Source organism: Prionailurus bengalensis, chromosome A1, assembly GCF_016509475.1.
Source record: "Prionailurus bengalensis isolate Pbe53 chromosome A1, Fcat_Pben_1.1_paternal_pri, whole genome shotgun sequence".
Classification (NCBI taxonomy): domain Eukaryota; kingdom Metazoa; phylum Chordata; class Mammalia; order Carnivora; family Felidae; genus Prionailurus; species Prionailurus bengalensis.
Genome location: NC_057343.1, coordinates 25,719,771 through 25,735,081, shown reverse-complemented (window position 1 = coordinate 25,735,081; position 15,311 = coordinate 25,719,771). Strand labels below are relative to the sequence as shown.

Sequence of the window (15,311 nt, the reverse complement as noted above, 5' to 3'; positions counted from 1 at the left end):
ATAATTAGTGATTAAAATTAAACTAGAGTTTCCACATTGCACATTTTTTTTTGCATTGTTGGAAAATTTTAATTAAATGGAGGTCATTTATAGTCGCTTATGTGGTGCATATCAGTGATTTTTGTTTGATAGAAACTTTTGTGCATTTTTAAAATATATATGGATGAGTGATTTATTATATAGTTGTCTGTATTTATTATTTTAAATGTTTATTTTGACACACACACACACACACACACACACACACACACACACACACACACACACGGTAGTGCAGGGGAGGGTCAGAGAGAGAGGGGGAGAGAGAATCCCAAGCAGGCTCTGTGCTGTCCGTGCAGAGCCCTATGCAAGGCTCAAACTCACAAACCATGAGATCATGACCTGAGCTGAAACTAACTGAGCCACCAGGCACCCCCTATTGTATATTTTGTTCAAGAAGTAGAAACATAGTCACCTTTTCATAAATTATTTTAGGTAAATTTAAAATTTCATCTTAGATATTTCCCTCTGCCTGGCACACCTCCCTTTATCACCACTCCCTTGGTAATTGTTCACTGAAGCAAATTAATTTTAATACTAGCTTAAGCAAAATATGATTAGGAAGATCAGTCTGCTACAGAAGTAGCCATATATATTTCAAAGCTAAATACAAATAATTTCTAAGTTGCATGCTCTCTGGGATAGTCCATACTACACTTCTGCTTTGTTAGCAAGGATAATTATGATTCAGATGCTCTGATTTTAACCTTGACTGACATCATTGTAGTTTAAGACATTTAACCAGAATTTATTAGATTGGGGTATCTCTGGGATTGTGTTATCACATATATTACTGCTGACTGGTTTTATACTGCTGATGAAACAGCTGCCATGATTATTTGGTTCTCGTAGATTTTGTACATGAAGGTAGACTAAAAGTCCCAAGAAACTCGTATGTATTTTTAAACTAATACCAATGAAAACTATGTTTGCCGGTAGCAATTTAAAGTATATTCTTGTATCTTATAGCATTCATCAAAGTATTAGGCATTGCATTTGTTAAAAGTTCTGCCTTCTGTTTATGTCTAAGTTGAAAGCCTAATAATGGTAAATGTACATTTTTGTGCATGTTATTCATGGTTGTGTCATGAAGATATCTTTACACTGGATAATAACCAGTGCTTATTGAAAGTCTACAGTGGGTGAGGCCCTTTACATGTAATTTAATTTAAGCCTTATAAAGGGTCTATCAGCTAATCATTATCTCCATTTTGCTCAGAGGATATTGAAGTTCAAAGAAGTGAAGAATCTTGCTTACATTATGTAGGCAAGTTAGTGGAGGCTAATTGGATTTGAATCCAAGTCTGACTTCAGAGCTCATGTGCGCTATATTTTTTTCTTCATAATATGTCAGTTCTGTGGACTGTACAGGTCATAAAAAGTTAATCTCCTTTTCCACGAACCTGATATGTGAAGATCCAGATTTGTCAATAGACAAATTTAGGCTATCCTTTATTGTTGTGAGATGATTCATCTCAAGTTCTTTAAATGACCCAACATGACATTAAAAATTTTATTTGCTTTCCCATTAGTTCAGTTTTTCACTCATTTTACAAGAACCTGCATTGTGAGATTTTTTATCAAGTGAGGCAAACCTGTATTTTGGTATTCTCTGTTGAGCCCATACTTCAGGAATGCCTGTTTTATGCCAGGTTTTAAGTGTTAGAGATGTAAGTGGCCGGCAAAAGCACACACGGTTCCTGGGCTCTGAAGTTAATGTACCTGGCCGGTTTTGAATCCGGCCTTTGATTCAGGTTTTGAATCCTCTTTTACCTCTTAATAACTATATGATTGAAAAAATGATAGTACCTTCCTCAACGTCATTCTGAGGATTAAGATAATGCATGTTCATAGTGCAGTATCAGGCATGTAATAAAACAGTAAGGGTTATCTTTTATTATCTTTAAAATAGAATTGAACTGTAATTAATTTTCTTTAAAAAATAACAAGTTTCATTAGTATCATTACCTTCAGTCTGAGTTGGTAGTCATCTTTCATCATTTGAAAAGTCTCATTAAGTGTTTCATTTGCTCTGCACACAGCCATATACATTTTACAAGTATAGTACACTATAAGCTGTGTTTTTATTTTTCATATTTTAAGGACAGTGCTAGAAGCATTGTGTGGGTTAATTCCAAATATGGGACTATCTATGTTTGGCTTGCGGCAAGTATAGTAACCTATTTTTTTTTTATTACCTGTCTTCTGAAAAAGAAGATAAAGCGTCACTTTGTGACTTACTCTGTGGAGCAGTGAGAAAAACAAGAATTTTTTTGTGAAAAATTTGAGGAAGAAATTCTTCATTGACTGCAAACAAAAATATGATATCACCCTGACTTATGATTGGCATTTTGTATGATTTCTTGAGTTTTTTTTAATGGGAGGCATTTCTAAATATTTTAAGAAATGGTGAAATTGAAAATGATATTACAACACATTATTTATGCACTTGATGTATAAACCCAAGTGCAACTGGCTGAATTTAAAAAGCTACACTTCTAAAAAGTTACACAAGAATAATCAATCTGGTCAAATATCCTTCCAGATTATTAAATTGTTTTACAATATTATGGTTTATCAAAAGTTTGAGGATGAGTTAAATGCATCCAGATACAATTATTTTAGAGACATTTATCAAAATGATTAATAGATTTCTTTAAGTACTGGTTTCCATCAGTAATGATTTGTTGTAACAGTTAAATTCTCTTTTTGTGAATTCATGCAAAAACTTATAATACTTCTAAGGAGATTTGTTCAGTGATATCTCCTGTAATAAGATATGTCAAGGCTATATTCATTATCTGTAATGAAATCTTGTTAGAGAAAATCTTGCTTTGACATTAAATCACTATCATTTTTTTCATTACCAAAGTCCAAATGCCAAGGAAAAGTCAACTCATAAGCTGGAGATGCATGTAAACAGTTCAATTATAGTAACAGCTAAAATAGATTTTACTGTATTTTTCTGTTTTCATAGTTCCTTTAACTCTTAATTAAGCCATGTTAAAGTATGTAAGAGATAATTTGATGTTTTATTAGAAGCATCTTTTTTCTTGTTATATATAAAAGAAGATTGTGTGGTTGATATGGAGTTTTGAGGTGTTTTTTTTTTTTATGTGCATTTTTTAAAGGACTTTTTTGTATGATAGATTTTAAAGTATTTCCCTTAGTATGTACAGCCAACTTTTGCATTACCTTTGATTTTATAACTGGAAATCAGAGTTCTAAGAATGAATTAGCTTTGCTGCTAATTCCAAGTTTTTATGTTTAAGCAAACTTTTGGCATTTATGTTAATTTATGTAACCTCAGTCAAGGTTTTCAGAAACTTTTGTTGAATTTTATTAAAATCAAGATTTAGTTACCTGTTTTAATGGTTAAATTTGTTTAATAATGGTTAAATTTTAAAGGAGCAAATTTAAGATCTAATTTGTTCTTAGAAGCCAAAGGAAATGAGAGGCATATTAATGATTTAGCTGTTCTTTGGGAGGAAAATGCACTCTAACTTAGCACTTAGAGCTAAGTTTCTGCATTATCTCATTGAGACAGCCATATATGAAACTTAATTTAAAAAAATAACTTCAGCATGAGGTTAAAGAAATTAACACAATTCAGTGAATCTGAGATTTAGCATCAAAATAGGTACTGAAATGAATAAAGTTCTTTCATAAGAATAATGTCTAGTGATGCTCATTTAATATTTTTGAGCTTGAAGAATGAATAGACAGGGTGGTTCTGAAAATGAACTCCTGTATTATTTTGATACCACATATTCTGTTGAGGCTAAGTTATGCAGGTTGTGTTGGAACCCAGCCTGCAAAGAAATGAATTTGCTGATTTTTGTCACTTGGAAGACCAGCCAGGGTTACTGTAGCCTGCCAGTTGACTACATCAATAGGTAATATTGTGTGAAATCATCAAGTGGTACACTTTGTTTTGAAAGTGACACACATAACTTTTTATTATAATTATTAATACAAACAAAGAAGTTAATAGTGCTTTTATTTATTTTTTATTGTCATCAAGCAGTTTTCTAGGAATGTTCAGCAATATGTCAATTCAGCTATAATTCTAGTATAAAATACAGGAACTATGAATAAGCTTTTAGTGCCTGCCGTTAAAATTAAGTCAATAGCTTTAATACCTTCTTACAGTTACATTTGGTTTCACTGTAGCTCTGTTTTAGTACGTCTGCACATCTCTTTTTCTCTCAATGTTTAATTTTACCAGTTCAGTTTCTTTGTAGATTGGTAGAAAGGATTTTAAATCTTACAGCCCCTTAAAATATTGTATTACCATTTACTTAAATGAATGATAGATAATGTACATGCTTGTTCATTGTGCAAGTACCAAAGACATTCTGATTGAAAGACAGTTTACGGAGAAATAAACAAATAGCAAAAGCATTCAGTCTTTATTTATAATATATAGAACATCACTGTTTTCATTTTAAGTATAAGAGTCTGATCAGCAGGAACACCTTTGAGAAGGACATCTTTAGCGATAGAATTTACATACCGTTAGCTCACAGTAATTGATTAGCAGCAGGGCTCTGAGTACAGAGCTGACTGGGCACACGTTATTTGGGATGCCTTTGATGCCGTGGTTTTCCGAAGCTTGCTGGCTGCATGCTTGTTGCCTTTGTTCGTGACACAGGTAATTACTTGATAAAATGAAGTGCATCGCTGTGAACAATTGACCCTTTGGAACAATCCAGGCTGGTCAGCAGTCTAAAGCCACACTTTAAAGCCATCATTATAGCTTCAAACTTAAGAGTTTCCAGGGTACAGACAAAGGTGTTGTCTTCCTTTAGTACAAGTCGAGTGCCATTTTCAGATTTTATGAAGTATTTAAATTGAATGATGTTTGATGATATTGAAAACTCCTCTGGAAATCCATCCAGCCTGCTTTTGGACACCAGAACAATGCGAGATTTTATTTTTGATATGAAATCAGGAGCATTACAGAAAATTCTCAGTCCTTGGGAGCGATCATGGTTATCTGTTATTTCCAAGAAAGTAGTCTCTCTGGGTGTTAGCTGTTCTTTTTCCCACCTGGCTTTCACTTCCTCCGCCAGTCCCTTGAGCTGAAAGAATTCTGCTTCTTGTGCAAGAAGTTGATTTTCTCGAAAGCCTTCAGGCAGTAGAAGTTCTCCATTTCGTAGGAAGTTCAGGACATGCCTGAAGAGGAGTCCATCCCTGTCTATGAAATAATGCCCATCAGCATCAAACGGGCAGAGGATTTTTCCATTTACTATACCTTCAAGGAAAGTGTCTGGGTACTTGGTCAGTGTTTGTTTTTGAGTAATGTATAAATATCCACCAACGTTGAGGGTCATCAGTGTGGATTTGCAGTTCTTTCCTTGGTCAGCGTCTTCCAAGCTGTTGTGTTTCCCTTCATACTCCTTTTCTTTTTCTCTTCTGTTTATTTTACGCTCCATTTTTGAAAATGCTATTTCAGCCTGTTCTTCTTGGCTCTGAGATTTTTAAAAAAGAAACACTACCACACAAGCACGCCTTTATTCAGCCCCAGCCTGGTGATGGAATGGAAATGCTGGCAGCGCCGCCTGCTCTGTCAGCTCGGTTTTGCAGTAGGTGGCGCATCAGCTATGCGTGCGGGAGATTTCTGGAGTAAGAAGACAGGGAAAAAAAAGATAATTTGCATTTAACTGTATCAGGGAAGGAATTTGTTGTTTAAGATTTTCATGTGTGTTCTTTGAAGTAATAAAAGTTCCTCAAGTTACTCAGTAAATTGAATTTCCTCTTAGCAGTTAAGCAGTTACAAATATTTAATTCTCCAGCTAAGTTGAGTATGTTTCTGTTTCTAAATGTGTTTTAAGTTATTGTTCACACAGGCAAGCTTAATATTGAATAATATTTTTAGTTTTTGAAAAATAATGCATATTGAATCTGTGTCATTTTTTAAAGTAAATCATAAACAGGAAACCAAAAGAGAAGGGAAGGAGGTGTATAGAATCTTTTCTCCTGTAAAACACACGTTTCACAGTGGTGAAGTCATTTTTAAAGACCCAAATGAGAACATTTAAACCTGTTGTTTATGATGTGGCACTTGAATTTAGTTTGATTTGCACGTGATTGTGATTTAGAGATCTTTAGCACAAGAGAAGAAATTTTCTTAATGCTCTTAATGCTTAACGAAAGGTTCTATTATTTTATTTTATTTGGGTTTATTTGTTTGTTTTACCCTAAGGTAAAGCGTCAAACGTACAGGCTTTCAGTAGTCGTTTACATGTCTTTTTGGTTAAGATATCCTATGAAAAATTCATAAGCTTGTTCTATCCCAAACCCGCTCCATGTGGAACAAAGACTTGGGCTGCTGTAGAAAATACTATAACTGTGTGCGCATGTTCACATACCCACGTGCACGTGTTTCGGAAGATAAAAGATTCAGAATACGTGCTATAAAATAGTGCCATGGTAAATTTCATGGTGTTTTTTTTTTATGGTCCTCCCCCCCCCCCCCCCGTACACAAAAGGCAAAAGGGCCAAAGACAACTTTTTATTTTATTTTTTGGTAACTTGGGAACTGGAACAGTGTTGAGTCTGGTGTCCCCTCCACCCCTGCCCCTTTTTTCTTCTTCCCCTCTAACTTGCCTTCCAAGGCATTTTAGAGATCTGAGCTTTCATTTCTAGAGTTTAAAGGCCCAGGGGTAAGAAATGTGAACATTGTCCCCAGTACACTATTACTTGACTGGTCTATCTGCTAAATTATTCTGAGGAGCACATTATTCTCAGAGTTAAATTAGATTTAGATTTAATATTGAATTGATTTATATTTCTATTACATTAAAGGCATTTTTAAATTATTCAACTGTATGTTGGCGGAAACATTGGAGCAGAGTCTTCTAAAAAATGCTTTTTGTATTTTCTCTAAGCAATGTTAGATTTTCTTCAGATATAAAAAATTATATCTTTTTGTATTTTCTCTACAAAAAAGCATTTTGTATTTTCTCTAAGCAATGTTAGATTTTCTTCAGATATAAAAAATTATATCTTTAATTATAGCAGATAACATGTATTAATACTTAGATTATCAAAAGTCCATTGAAATTAAACTAGAAATCTAATGCATAACATTTTTAGAGCTGAGTTTTTGCTTAGAGACCATAAAATTCAACCTCCTCATTTTACCAAAAATAAAATTACATTCTGGGGAATTTTTTTAAATGTTTGTTTATTTTTGAGAGAGAAAGTGAGAACGAGTGGGGGAGGGGCAGATAGAGAGGGAGACACTTTAAAGAGGCTGTAGGCTGTGAGCTGTCAGCACAGTGCCCGACGCAGGGCTCGAACCCACGAACCACGAGATCATGACCTGAGCCAAAGTTAGACGCTTAACCGACTGAGCCACCCACGCGCCCCTAGGGAGCTTTTAACAGTGTTTTACCTAGAACTTTACAGCTTGTTAATAAGCCAACACTTGAACTAAAGCTTCCTCTTAGTCCTGTATCATTTAAGAAGAGTTTACTCTTATAACTAACAATTTCATGTCTGTGTTGATTTTGTTGTTTTAGAATCAAGTCTTGTCTATAGATCTGACTTTTTAAGAAATATAGAGGTGCCTGGATGGCTGAGTCAGTTAAGCATCTGGTCATGATCTTTCGGTCCATGGGCTTGAGCCCCTCATTGGGCTCTGTGCTGAGAGCTTAGAACCCAGAGCCTGCTTCACCTTCTGTGTCTCCCTTTCTGTCTTTCCCTCCCCCACTTGTGCTTGCTCGCTGGCTCTCGCTCGCTCGCTCTCTCTCAAATAAACATTAAAAAAATTTAAAAAATATATTTAATAGATTTTTTTAGCACAACTTTGGAAATGTATTCATGGGATTCATATGTTTGTAGTCACTGTATGCTAGTAGCACCATGTAATAAGCAGAATCCGCAAAGACGTGATAATTTCGTTGCTGGGTCTGGTCCTCTTTAAATGAACTTTATGGGACATCAGAAGCAGCAGAACAGAACTGTAGTGTAGTGATGGAACCTGGGTTTTGTATGATTAAATGGAGTGACGTAGGAGATGATCACGTAATCCTAGGCCTTCTTCCCTACAGCCTGTTTGGCCCATTTGTAGATGCCTTCATGGGGAAATGAAGCTCGTGCTGCTAGAAGGTGGGCTTCCTCAGGATGGGAAGGTGAGGCGGGGCTGCCTCTTCAGCCAGCGCACTGGGGCCCTGTTACACTTGCCAACTCACTTCTGTTTCTGCTGCCTGGGTTTTAAGACTATTTGTGTTCTTTGTTTCTGCTGGCTTGCCTTGACAGACTCTGAACCCACCCCAATATGTGCCTCTGACCGTCGGTCGCTTTTTTTTCACTCTTGACTTCACACCGGCGTTCTTGGCTTCTGCACACCTGCCATGCATGATTTGCTTGCCACCCGTGGCCTGGCAACAATAGTGTGACGGAAGCTTTGTCTTAGTGCCTGACTGGAAGTTGATATGAATCCATAGCACTTTTCTTTTGTGTCCTGCTGCCCCCAACTTGCAGTCTTGAAAAAGAAAAATAGCTCCCGGTAGGCCTCACTTTATCCCCATTACACCACATTATCCCCTTTAAAGTAACATGATTGCGTTTTATAGATGTTGCAGGGGGTTGTAGATCATTGCTGCCTGTTGTGGCACACCTGCCCCTTACGAGACAGCCAGGTTGTTTTCTTCTTTCTGTTCTATTCTAAGTTTGTATTTGCCTGCTTGGGTGGATGGAGGGTGGGGAAAGCTTGTCCTGGATAGTGTCAGTCAGGTCCACACAACCCTAAAACTATAAAAGTGGTGCTTCGTATGCCAAGAAAAATATGGTGTGATTCTGTTTCTCCACCTCACTGCAGATATAAACTGCAGTTCAACAGTTTCAGCAAAAAGCTTAACCCACATGTCAAAGATTAGCTTACTTAGATCCACTTGATCACTAGATTTGAGGATTTCATCTCCTTTGCAGACAGAATGATTTTTTTAAGGTAGGGGCCCTGTTTTCTACTCATTACCCTAGACCTTTATTAGAGTTAGATCACCTCTGTCTTAGACATCTGTACTCACACATACAAAAGAGCCCTTTAGCCAACTTTTAGGATTTAATTTTTTTTTTAACGTTTATTTATTTTTGAGACAGAGAGAGACAGAGCACGAATGGGGGCGGGTCAGAGAGAGGGAGACACAGAATCTGAAACAGGCTCCACGCTCTGAGCTGTCAACACAGAGCCCGACGTGGGGCTCGAACTCACGAACCGCGAGATCATGACCTGAGCCGAAGTCGGCCGCTTAACCGACTGAGCCACCCAGGCGCCCCAACTTTTAGGATTTAGACAGTGCCATGTTAGGTTCTTGGTATAGGTATATCCATTAGTTAGGCCCAGTGCCTAATCAAATTCTAGCAAAACCTTCCACTAATATGATGATGCTAATCTTCCAGTATCTGCATTAGGCAGAACTTCTTCCAGGCCAGTGGGAGGAGTTCCCATCTTATCTACTAGTTCCTGAGGGAAAATGAGGTCATTGTCGTCGCCATGATTGACACGGGATGTCATCATAATATATGCTTGCCCTATTTATGTGCCATGGAAGGAAGTAGAACCTCACCAAGGTATCTCTTTTGGTTGGAAGATAAAAGATTTGATAATTCCCCCAAACTGACCATATCACTCTGTGAAATTCAAACACTCCTTTTCAAGGAAAAAGGTTGGTTTTAGGAGCTGCCTTTAAAATTAGAAAGAACACTGCTTCTGTCTCCACCTATACCAGATCTTTTTGGTTGTTTTTACCTCCATGTTTTCTGCCTGTCTTTACAAAAACAAAACAAAATAAAACAAAGATGGGTTCCCATTACCTTAGAAAGAAGGTAAAAGCAACTGTCAATTTTTGCTTGAATCTGGCACTTGGTCTTAGCTCCGGACTTGCCACATTTTTTCAAGCTTCTTGATCTGTTTCCTCACTTGAATTTGATGCCCACCTACCTGACCACATAATGATAGCTTTATCTGTTCATTTTCTCAAATCTGGCTAACCCTTGGCCATCTTACTTTTATGTCCTCTGATATCTCTGCTTTGAACCGTGTCTTTTGCAAACTAAGTTTTCTCTCTCTCTTTTTTAAGTTTAATTATTTATTTTTGAGAGAGTGAAAGAGAGAGAGAGCGTGCATGTGAACAGGGGTGGGGCAGAGAGAAAGGGAGTAAGAGAATCCCAAGCAGGCTCTGCACTGTCAGCATGGAGCACAATGTGGGGCTCGAATTCACAAACTGTGAGATTATGACCTGGGCCGAAATCAATCGCATGTTTAACTGAGCCACCCGGGTGCCCCAAGTTTCTCTTTTTTAATGTGTGGTTTATCTCTTCTTTGTAGCCTCCTGTTAATAGCATTTAATGTGAGAAACATTCGTTTTGATATTCAGCTATGACTAATTTACTCTAGCCTCTGTGTTAAAAAATAAAAATAGGGGTGCTGTGTGGCTCAGTCAGTTAAGCATCTGACTCTTGATTTCAGCTCAGGTCGTGATCTCAGGGTGGTGATATTGAGCCCTGCATGGGGCTCCATCCTAAGCGTGGAACCTGCTTGGGATTCTTTCCCTCTTTCTCTGCCCCTCCCTAGCTCTCTTGGGTGTATGCTTGCTCTCTCAAAAAAAATAAAAATAAATTACACAATGTAATGTATTAATATAAGAATCAAGTATTTTTCCATGTTAATCTAATTATGTTTGAATGTCAAACCTTTAGTTTTGACGTATAAAATTCATCTGCATTAAATGTTGTCTGGTACTGGGATTGTACTAACACAAATACTGCCCCAGCTACCTTATGCTGCTGACTGGCCACAGTATCTAACCAACTGTGTAGAATGCTTGAATCCTAGGACTCACTGGATATACTCTGGCAGGAAGGTGATGTGGATGGGTACTTCCAGTCAGGTGAACGTGTTTGAGAATGTTTTGCAGTGTTGAACTGAGTCTTCAGAGAAGCCCAGGAATCTTTGCTATATTGGCAAACTTAAGGCTTATTTGAGGAGTGTAGAAAAGAGTAAAGCACTGTGTATTAAAAGGAGCACAAATAAAAATGACAGATTAAATGAGAACTTCAAGCAAAATTCCATTCCACATTCTTTGCTTTTCATTAATTATACAGTTGACTATGAAAACAATTTACAAATCATATTAATTCATATTTTAAATATACTTTGGGAGATGAGTGCTTCAGGGAAAGCAGTGTTTTATAATTCTGTGAGAAGTCATTTATGTTTTTTAAAATGAATTTTCTCTTTTTTGAATTGTAGCCTATGCATTATTATTCACTGGAAAATTCTATTGTAACCAGATGAGCAAAGCACTTTCATGAGCCATCAAATGAACATTGAAATTATATTATTATATAGAACTCATTTTTATAGTGCTATTTGGCAAAATGGAATTTTGCCTTCTCTTTGGGAAGAAGATATTTTTAAAATGTTAATAACCATTATGTACAATCTCAAAATGAGGGACATGACTTTGAAAACTTGTAAAGGTAATATTATTATGAAATCTGTGATGAAAAAAAATCTTTGCTCTTAAGTACTGTCCCCCACCACTGGTCCTTCTGTCATCCTCTTTTCTTTAGATCCTCTTGTGTCCTTCCTTAGTGGTGACATGGTGTGGAGGAAAGAGAAGGGAGCCTGAACAGCAGGACAGGATATATGATGGTTCATAGGAGCAAATGCTGTTTCTTAGTATATTGATTGTAAATTAGGGACGGAGGACTCTTTCATGTTGCACATTTTTCACATTAAACAGTTCTGAAATCAGGGTATGTCTTAAAATCATGGTAGAGTTTTGTCTTAATGGCTTATAAGATGATGTATGTTATAGTTGATGCTGTCTCAGATTTGATGAAATATTTGAGCAGTTCCGTGAGCTGCTACCTTCATACCACCAGAAAATAAAATTAACAGAGATACAGGGAGAGGAAGAAAGGGAGCCTGGGGTGAGGAACCATATTAGGCAGCAGTTTTAAGCTCTGGCTACTGCATATTAGAATGATCTATTGAAGTTATAAAGATACCACCATCTCTTGCCCCCATAAGCCACTTCGAGTAGAATCTCTGGCTTTGGGCCCAGTAGTTTTTGTTGTTGTTTTAATTAAAAAAAATTTTTTTTTTGTTTATTTTTGGCAGAGAGGGAGAGACAGAGCATGAGTGGGGAGGGGCAGAGAGAGAGAGAGGGAGATACAGAAACCCAAGCAGGCTCCAGGCTCTGAGCTGTCAGCACAGAGCCCAACGCGGGGCTTGAACTCACAGACTGCGAGATCATGACCTGAGCCAAATTCGGACGCTTAACTGACTGAGCCACCCAGGCGCCCCTGGGCCCAGTAGTTTTTAAAAAGCTCCCCAGGTGATTATTCTAATGATCAAGCAGAATTGAAAAACCACCATATGAAGGTAATTCGTGAGTTCAGGAAAGGGAATTTATCTCAGAGGAGTTCTTAATGATGCGGACATAACTTCTACCCTGTAGTTGTGGAGATAACTTTGTTAAATTATCTTGAAAATCATAAAGAACTAGTGTATGGCATCCACTGCTGTTACCAATTAAGCATGGTGAAGAGAACAGGAGGTACTGAAGTTGAAGTTAATGAAATACTTGAATCCTATTGACTTGATTTGAAAATAGGTGCCGTTGGATTGTCTGTAAGTATTTCATTAATATTGTATCCCTCAACTCTCTTGCAGTCTTTTCTATGTGCAATGGTCTGTATTTTTCTTCCTTGGTATCACTCATCATATCAAGCACAGTGTTTGGCACTATTTAATAATACTATAATATTGTAGTGAAAGTCTGTTCTCTAGGAGACTTAATCTTTCCTGGAAGGATTTGTTTTTTGTTTTAATTCATTTAATTACCTTTGCTATTGTTTTTTTTTTTTTAATGTTTATTTATTTATTTATTAGTGTTTATTTTTGAGAGAGAGAGAGAGACAGAGTGCCAGCAGGGGAGGGGCCGAGAGAGAGGGAGACACAGAATCTGAAGCAGGCTCCAGGCTCCAAGCTGTCAGCACGGAGCCCGATGCAGGGCTTGAACTCACAAACCATGAGATCATGACCTGAGCCAAAGTCGGACGCTTAACCAGCTGAGCGACCCAGGTGCCCCGCTTTTCCTATTGTTTTTAAGTCATTTCTAATTTCAAGTGCAGCAGCCAAAGCTGGATTGCACCCTTTGGTGAAGGTCTAACTAAAACAAACGATTATATTATTAGGATTTTCCTGCCTTATTTCGTTTATTGTTAAACATAGCATTACTTTATGTTTTTTATAAAGCTGTGTTTTATTTCTGGGTTTTATCCAGCCTCTTATTCTTGAAAGCAGCTTTGAGGTTAGAAATTATGTCTGTTTACAAGTCAAAACATCATGCCCACATCTGTATTCAAGAGACTTTTATATTGGCTAATTACATATATGATGTAACAAGCATAAAAGAGACTGTAGTCTGAAGTATAGGAGGAATAATAACTTGTGGACTTCATTTGTAAACATTAAAACATACAAATATTTGTTTTTAAAAAGCTCATTCACTAAGTTACTTCTTTGATCTAAAGTCTGTTACGGCTCTCGACTGATAGAACAATCCAGATTCCTTTGTGCCTTTAGGCCTCCATCTTTGATTTTGTACTTTAGCTAGCTACTTTTCTTTGTACTCCTGGGCAACCATTCTTGTCATTCACAGATGCTATTTGATCATCATTACATCATTTTTTTCTTTAAAGTTTATTTATTTTGAGAGATAGAGAGTGTGGGAGAGGGGCAGAGAGTCGGGGGGGGAGAGAGAGAGAGAGAAAATCCCAAGCCGACGTGGGGCTCAAACTCACGAACTGTGAGATCATGACCTGAGCCAAAATCTAGAGGCAGATGCTTAACCAACTGAGCCACCCAGGTGCCCCTCAATTTCCCTTTTATAGGAATGTATATACAGCCTTCTTTCTTACAGTCCATAGGTGAACAGTTGAAGAGCAGTGCTATGCATCAGGAGGTTGAGATGTTTTCTAAATCTTTGGTCTAGTCCTCAAATCTTGTTTCAGTATTTGTTTAAAATTGGGAATTTCCAGTGCATTAGGTGTATTTGTAATTTGAATATTATATGAAAACATATTACATAAATAGATAACTTTGGGGAATATTTATATTACTGCTCCTTTGTTACTTTTGAGGTAAATAATCAAATGCTAACTCTGTAGGTTTACTGAAATCTGAACATGATCTTTCATTCCTGAAATTTTTGAAGGTTAGAGATCAGAACATCCGTTGCCAAATTTGAATAGAATAAGGATCACTTTCTTAATAATATAGAGATTGCAAGTTTGCCTAACTGGTTTGTTAAGATAGTAGTTTATATTGATTTGCCTTACCCTGTGAACCACAGGCAAAAAACTTCCATGAAAAGATTTTAAATGAGAAGAATGGAAATTAATAGGAATATTAAAAATGGTTTACCTTTTAAATTCACCGGCTCTGTGAAAATATTTTTTCTTCAGTCCTCTTCTGATGATAGACACAGATGTGATATAAATAAGAATCAGGAAAATAGCTTCAGAAGTTATAGGAACAGTCCAAAATCTTGGTTCTGGCTCACTTACCTGTGTTTTAACTGGAATTGGAAGTGCTCTTAAAGGCCTCCACACTGAAGTGGATCTGGAGTGGCCTTGTGGAAATGAATGCCTATAACTTCCTGATGCCTAGCATCTTCCTAATATACCTGGTATCATTAATTACATGCCAATGCTAATAAGCACCCTCCCTGCTTATTACTGTAACTTGTTTAAACTAGGTATGCCCTTAACTTGTAAAAAGTGCCTGTCGGTTTTCTTGAGTTCTTTAACATAGAGTCTATCTCAGTTGAGATAAAGAGCCAGAAGGTCTTGGTTAGAGCTGAAATTTCTCAACATTTTGTTGTTGTTTCAAGAAAGTTTCTAATTTCTCCTCAAAGAAAATTTGATTATATCTAGGTCTTATTAGAAAGTTATCAGCGCAGGGGCGCCTGGGTGGCTCACTCAGTTATGCGTCTGACTTTGGCTCAGGTCATGATGTCACGATTTGTTTTGTGGGTTCGAACCCTGTGTCAGGCTCTGTGCTGACAGCTCCGAGCCTGGGGCTCGCTTCAGATTGTGTCTCCCTCTCTCTCTGACCCTTCCCGTGCTCGAGCTCTCTCTTTCACTCTCTCTCTAAAAAGAAAAATGAAGGAAGGAAGGAAGGAAGGAAGGAAGGGAGGGAGGAAGGAAAGAAAGAAAGTGAATCAGCCCACACAAAAGAAACACTA

General features: G+C 37.2%; 2 protein-coding genes across 3 annotated transcripts in view; one reads left to right on the top strand and one right to left on the bottom strand.

The window, feature by feature from the left end:
* GTF2F2 (general transcription factor IIF subunit 2) overlaps positions 1-15,311 on the top strand; it is a 154,029-nt gene that overhangs the window by 61,501 nt on the left and 77,217 nt on the right. The gene's annotated exons all lie outside the window — the stretch shown is intronic.
* KCTD4 (potassium channel tetramerization domain containing 4) lies at positions 4,034-15,020 on the bottom strand. 2 transcript variants are annotated; one of them, XR_006297223.1, is made up of 3 exons: positions 14,632-15,020; positions 14,489-14,536; positions 5,610-5,662 (listed from the first exon to the last, which is right to left on the bottom strand). XR_006297223.1 is itself a non-coding variant. In XM_043579094.1 (2 exons), exon 2 carries the CDS (start codon positions 5,475-5,477, stop codon positions 4,698-4,700), a length of 780 nt encoding a protein of 259 aa, XP_043435029.1. In that variant the 5' UTR covers positions 5,478-5,662; positions 14,489-15,020; the 3' UTR covers positions 4,034-4,697. The 2 variants fall into 2 exon arrangements, 1 of the variants encoding a protein (XP_043435029.1); XM_043579094.1 differs by having other exon boundaries at positions 4,034-5,662; positions 14,489-15,020.

Bases quoted from the DNA above. Each gene is read 5' to 3' on its own strand.
- KCTD4 (XM_043579094.1), bottom strand. From the start codon at position 5,477: ATGGAGCGTAAAATAAACAGAAGAGAAAAAGAAAAGGAGTATGAAGGG.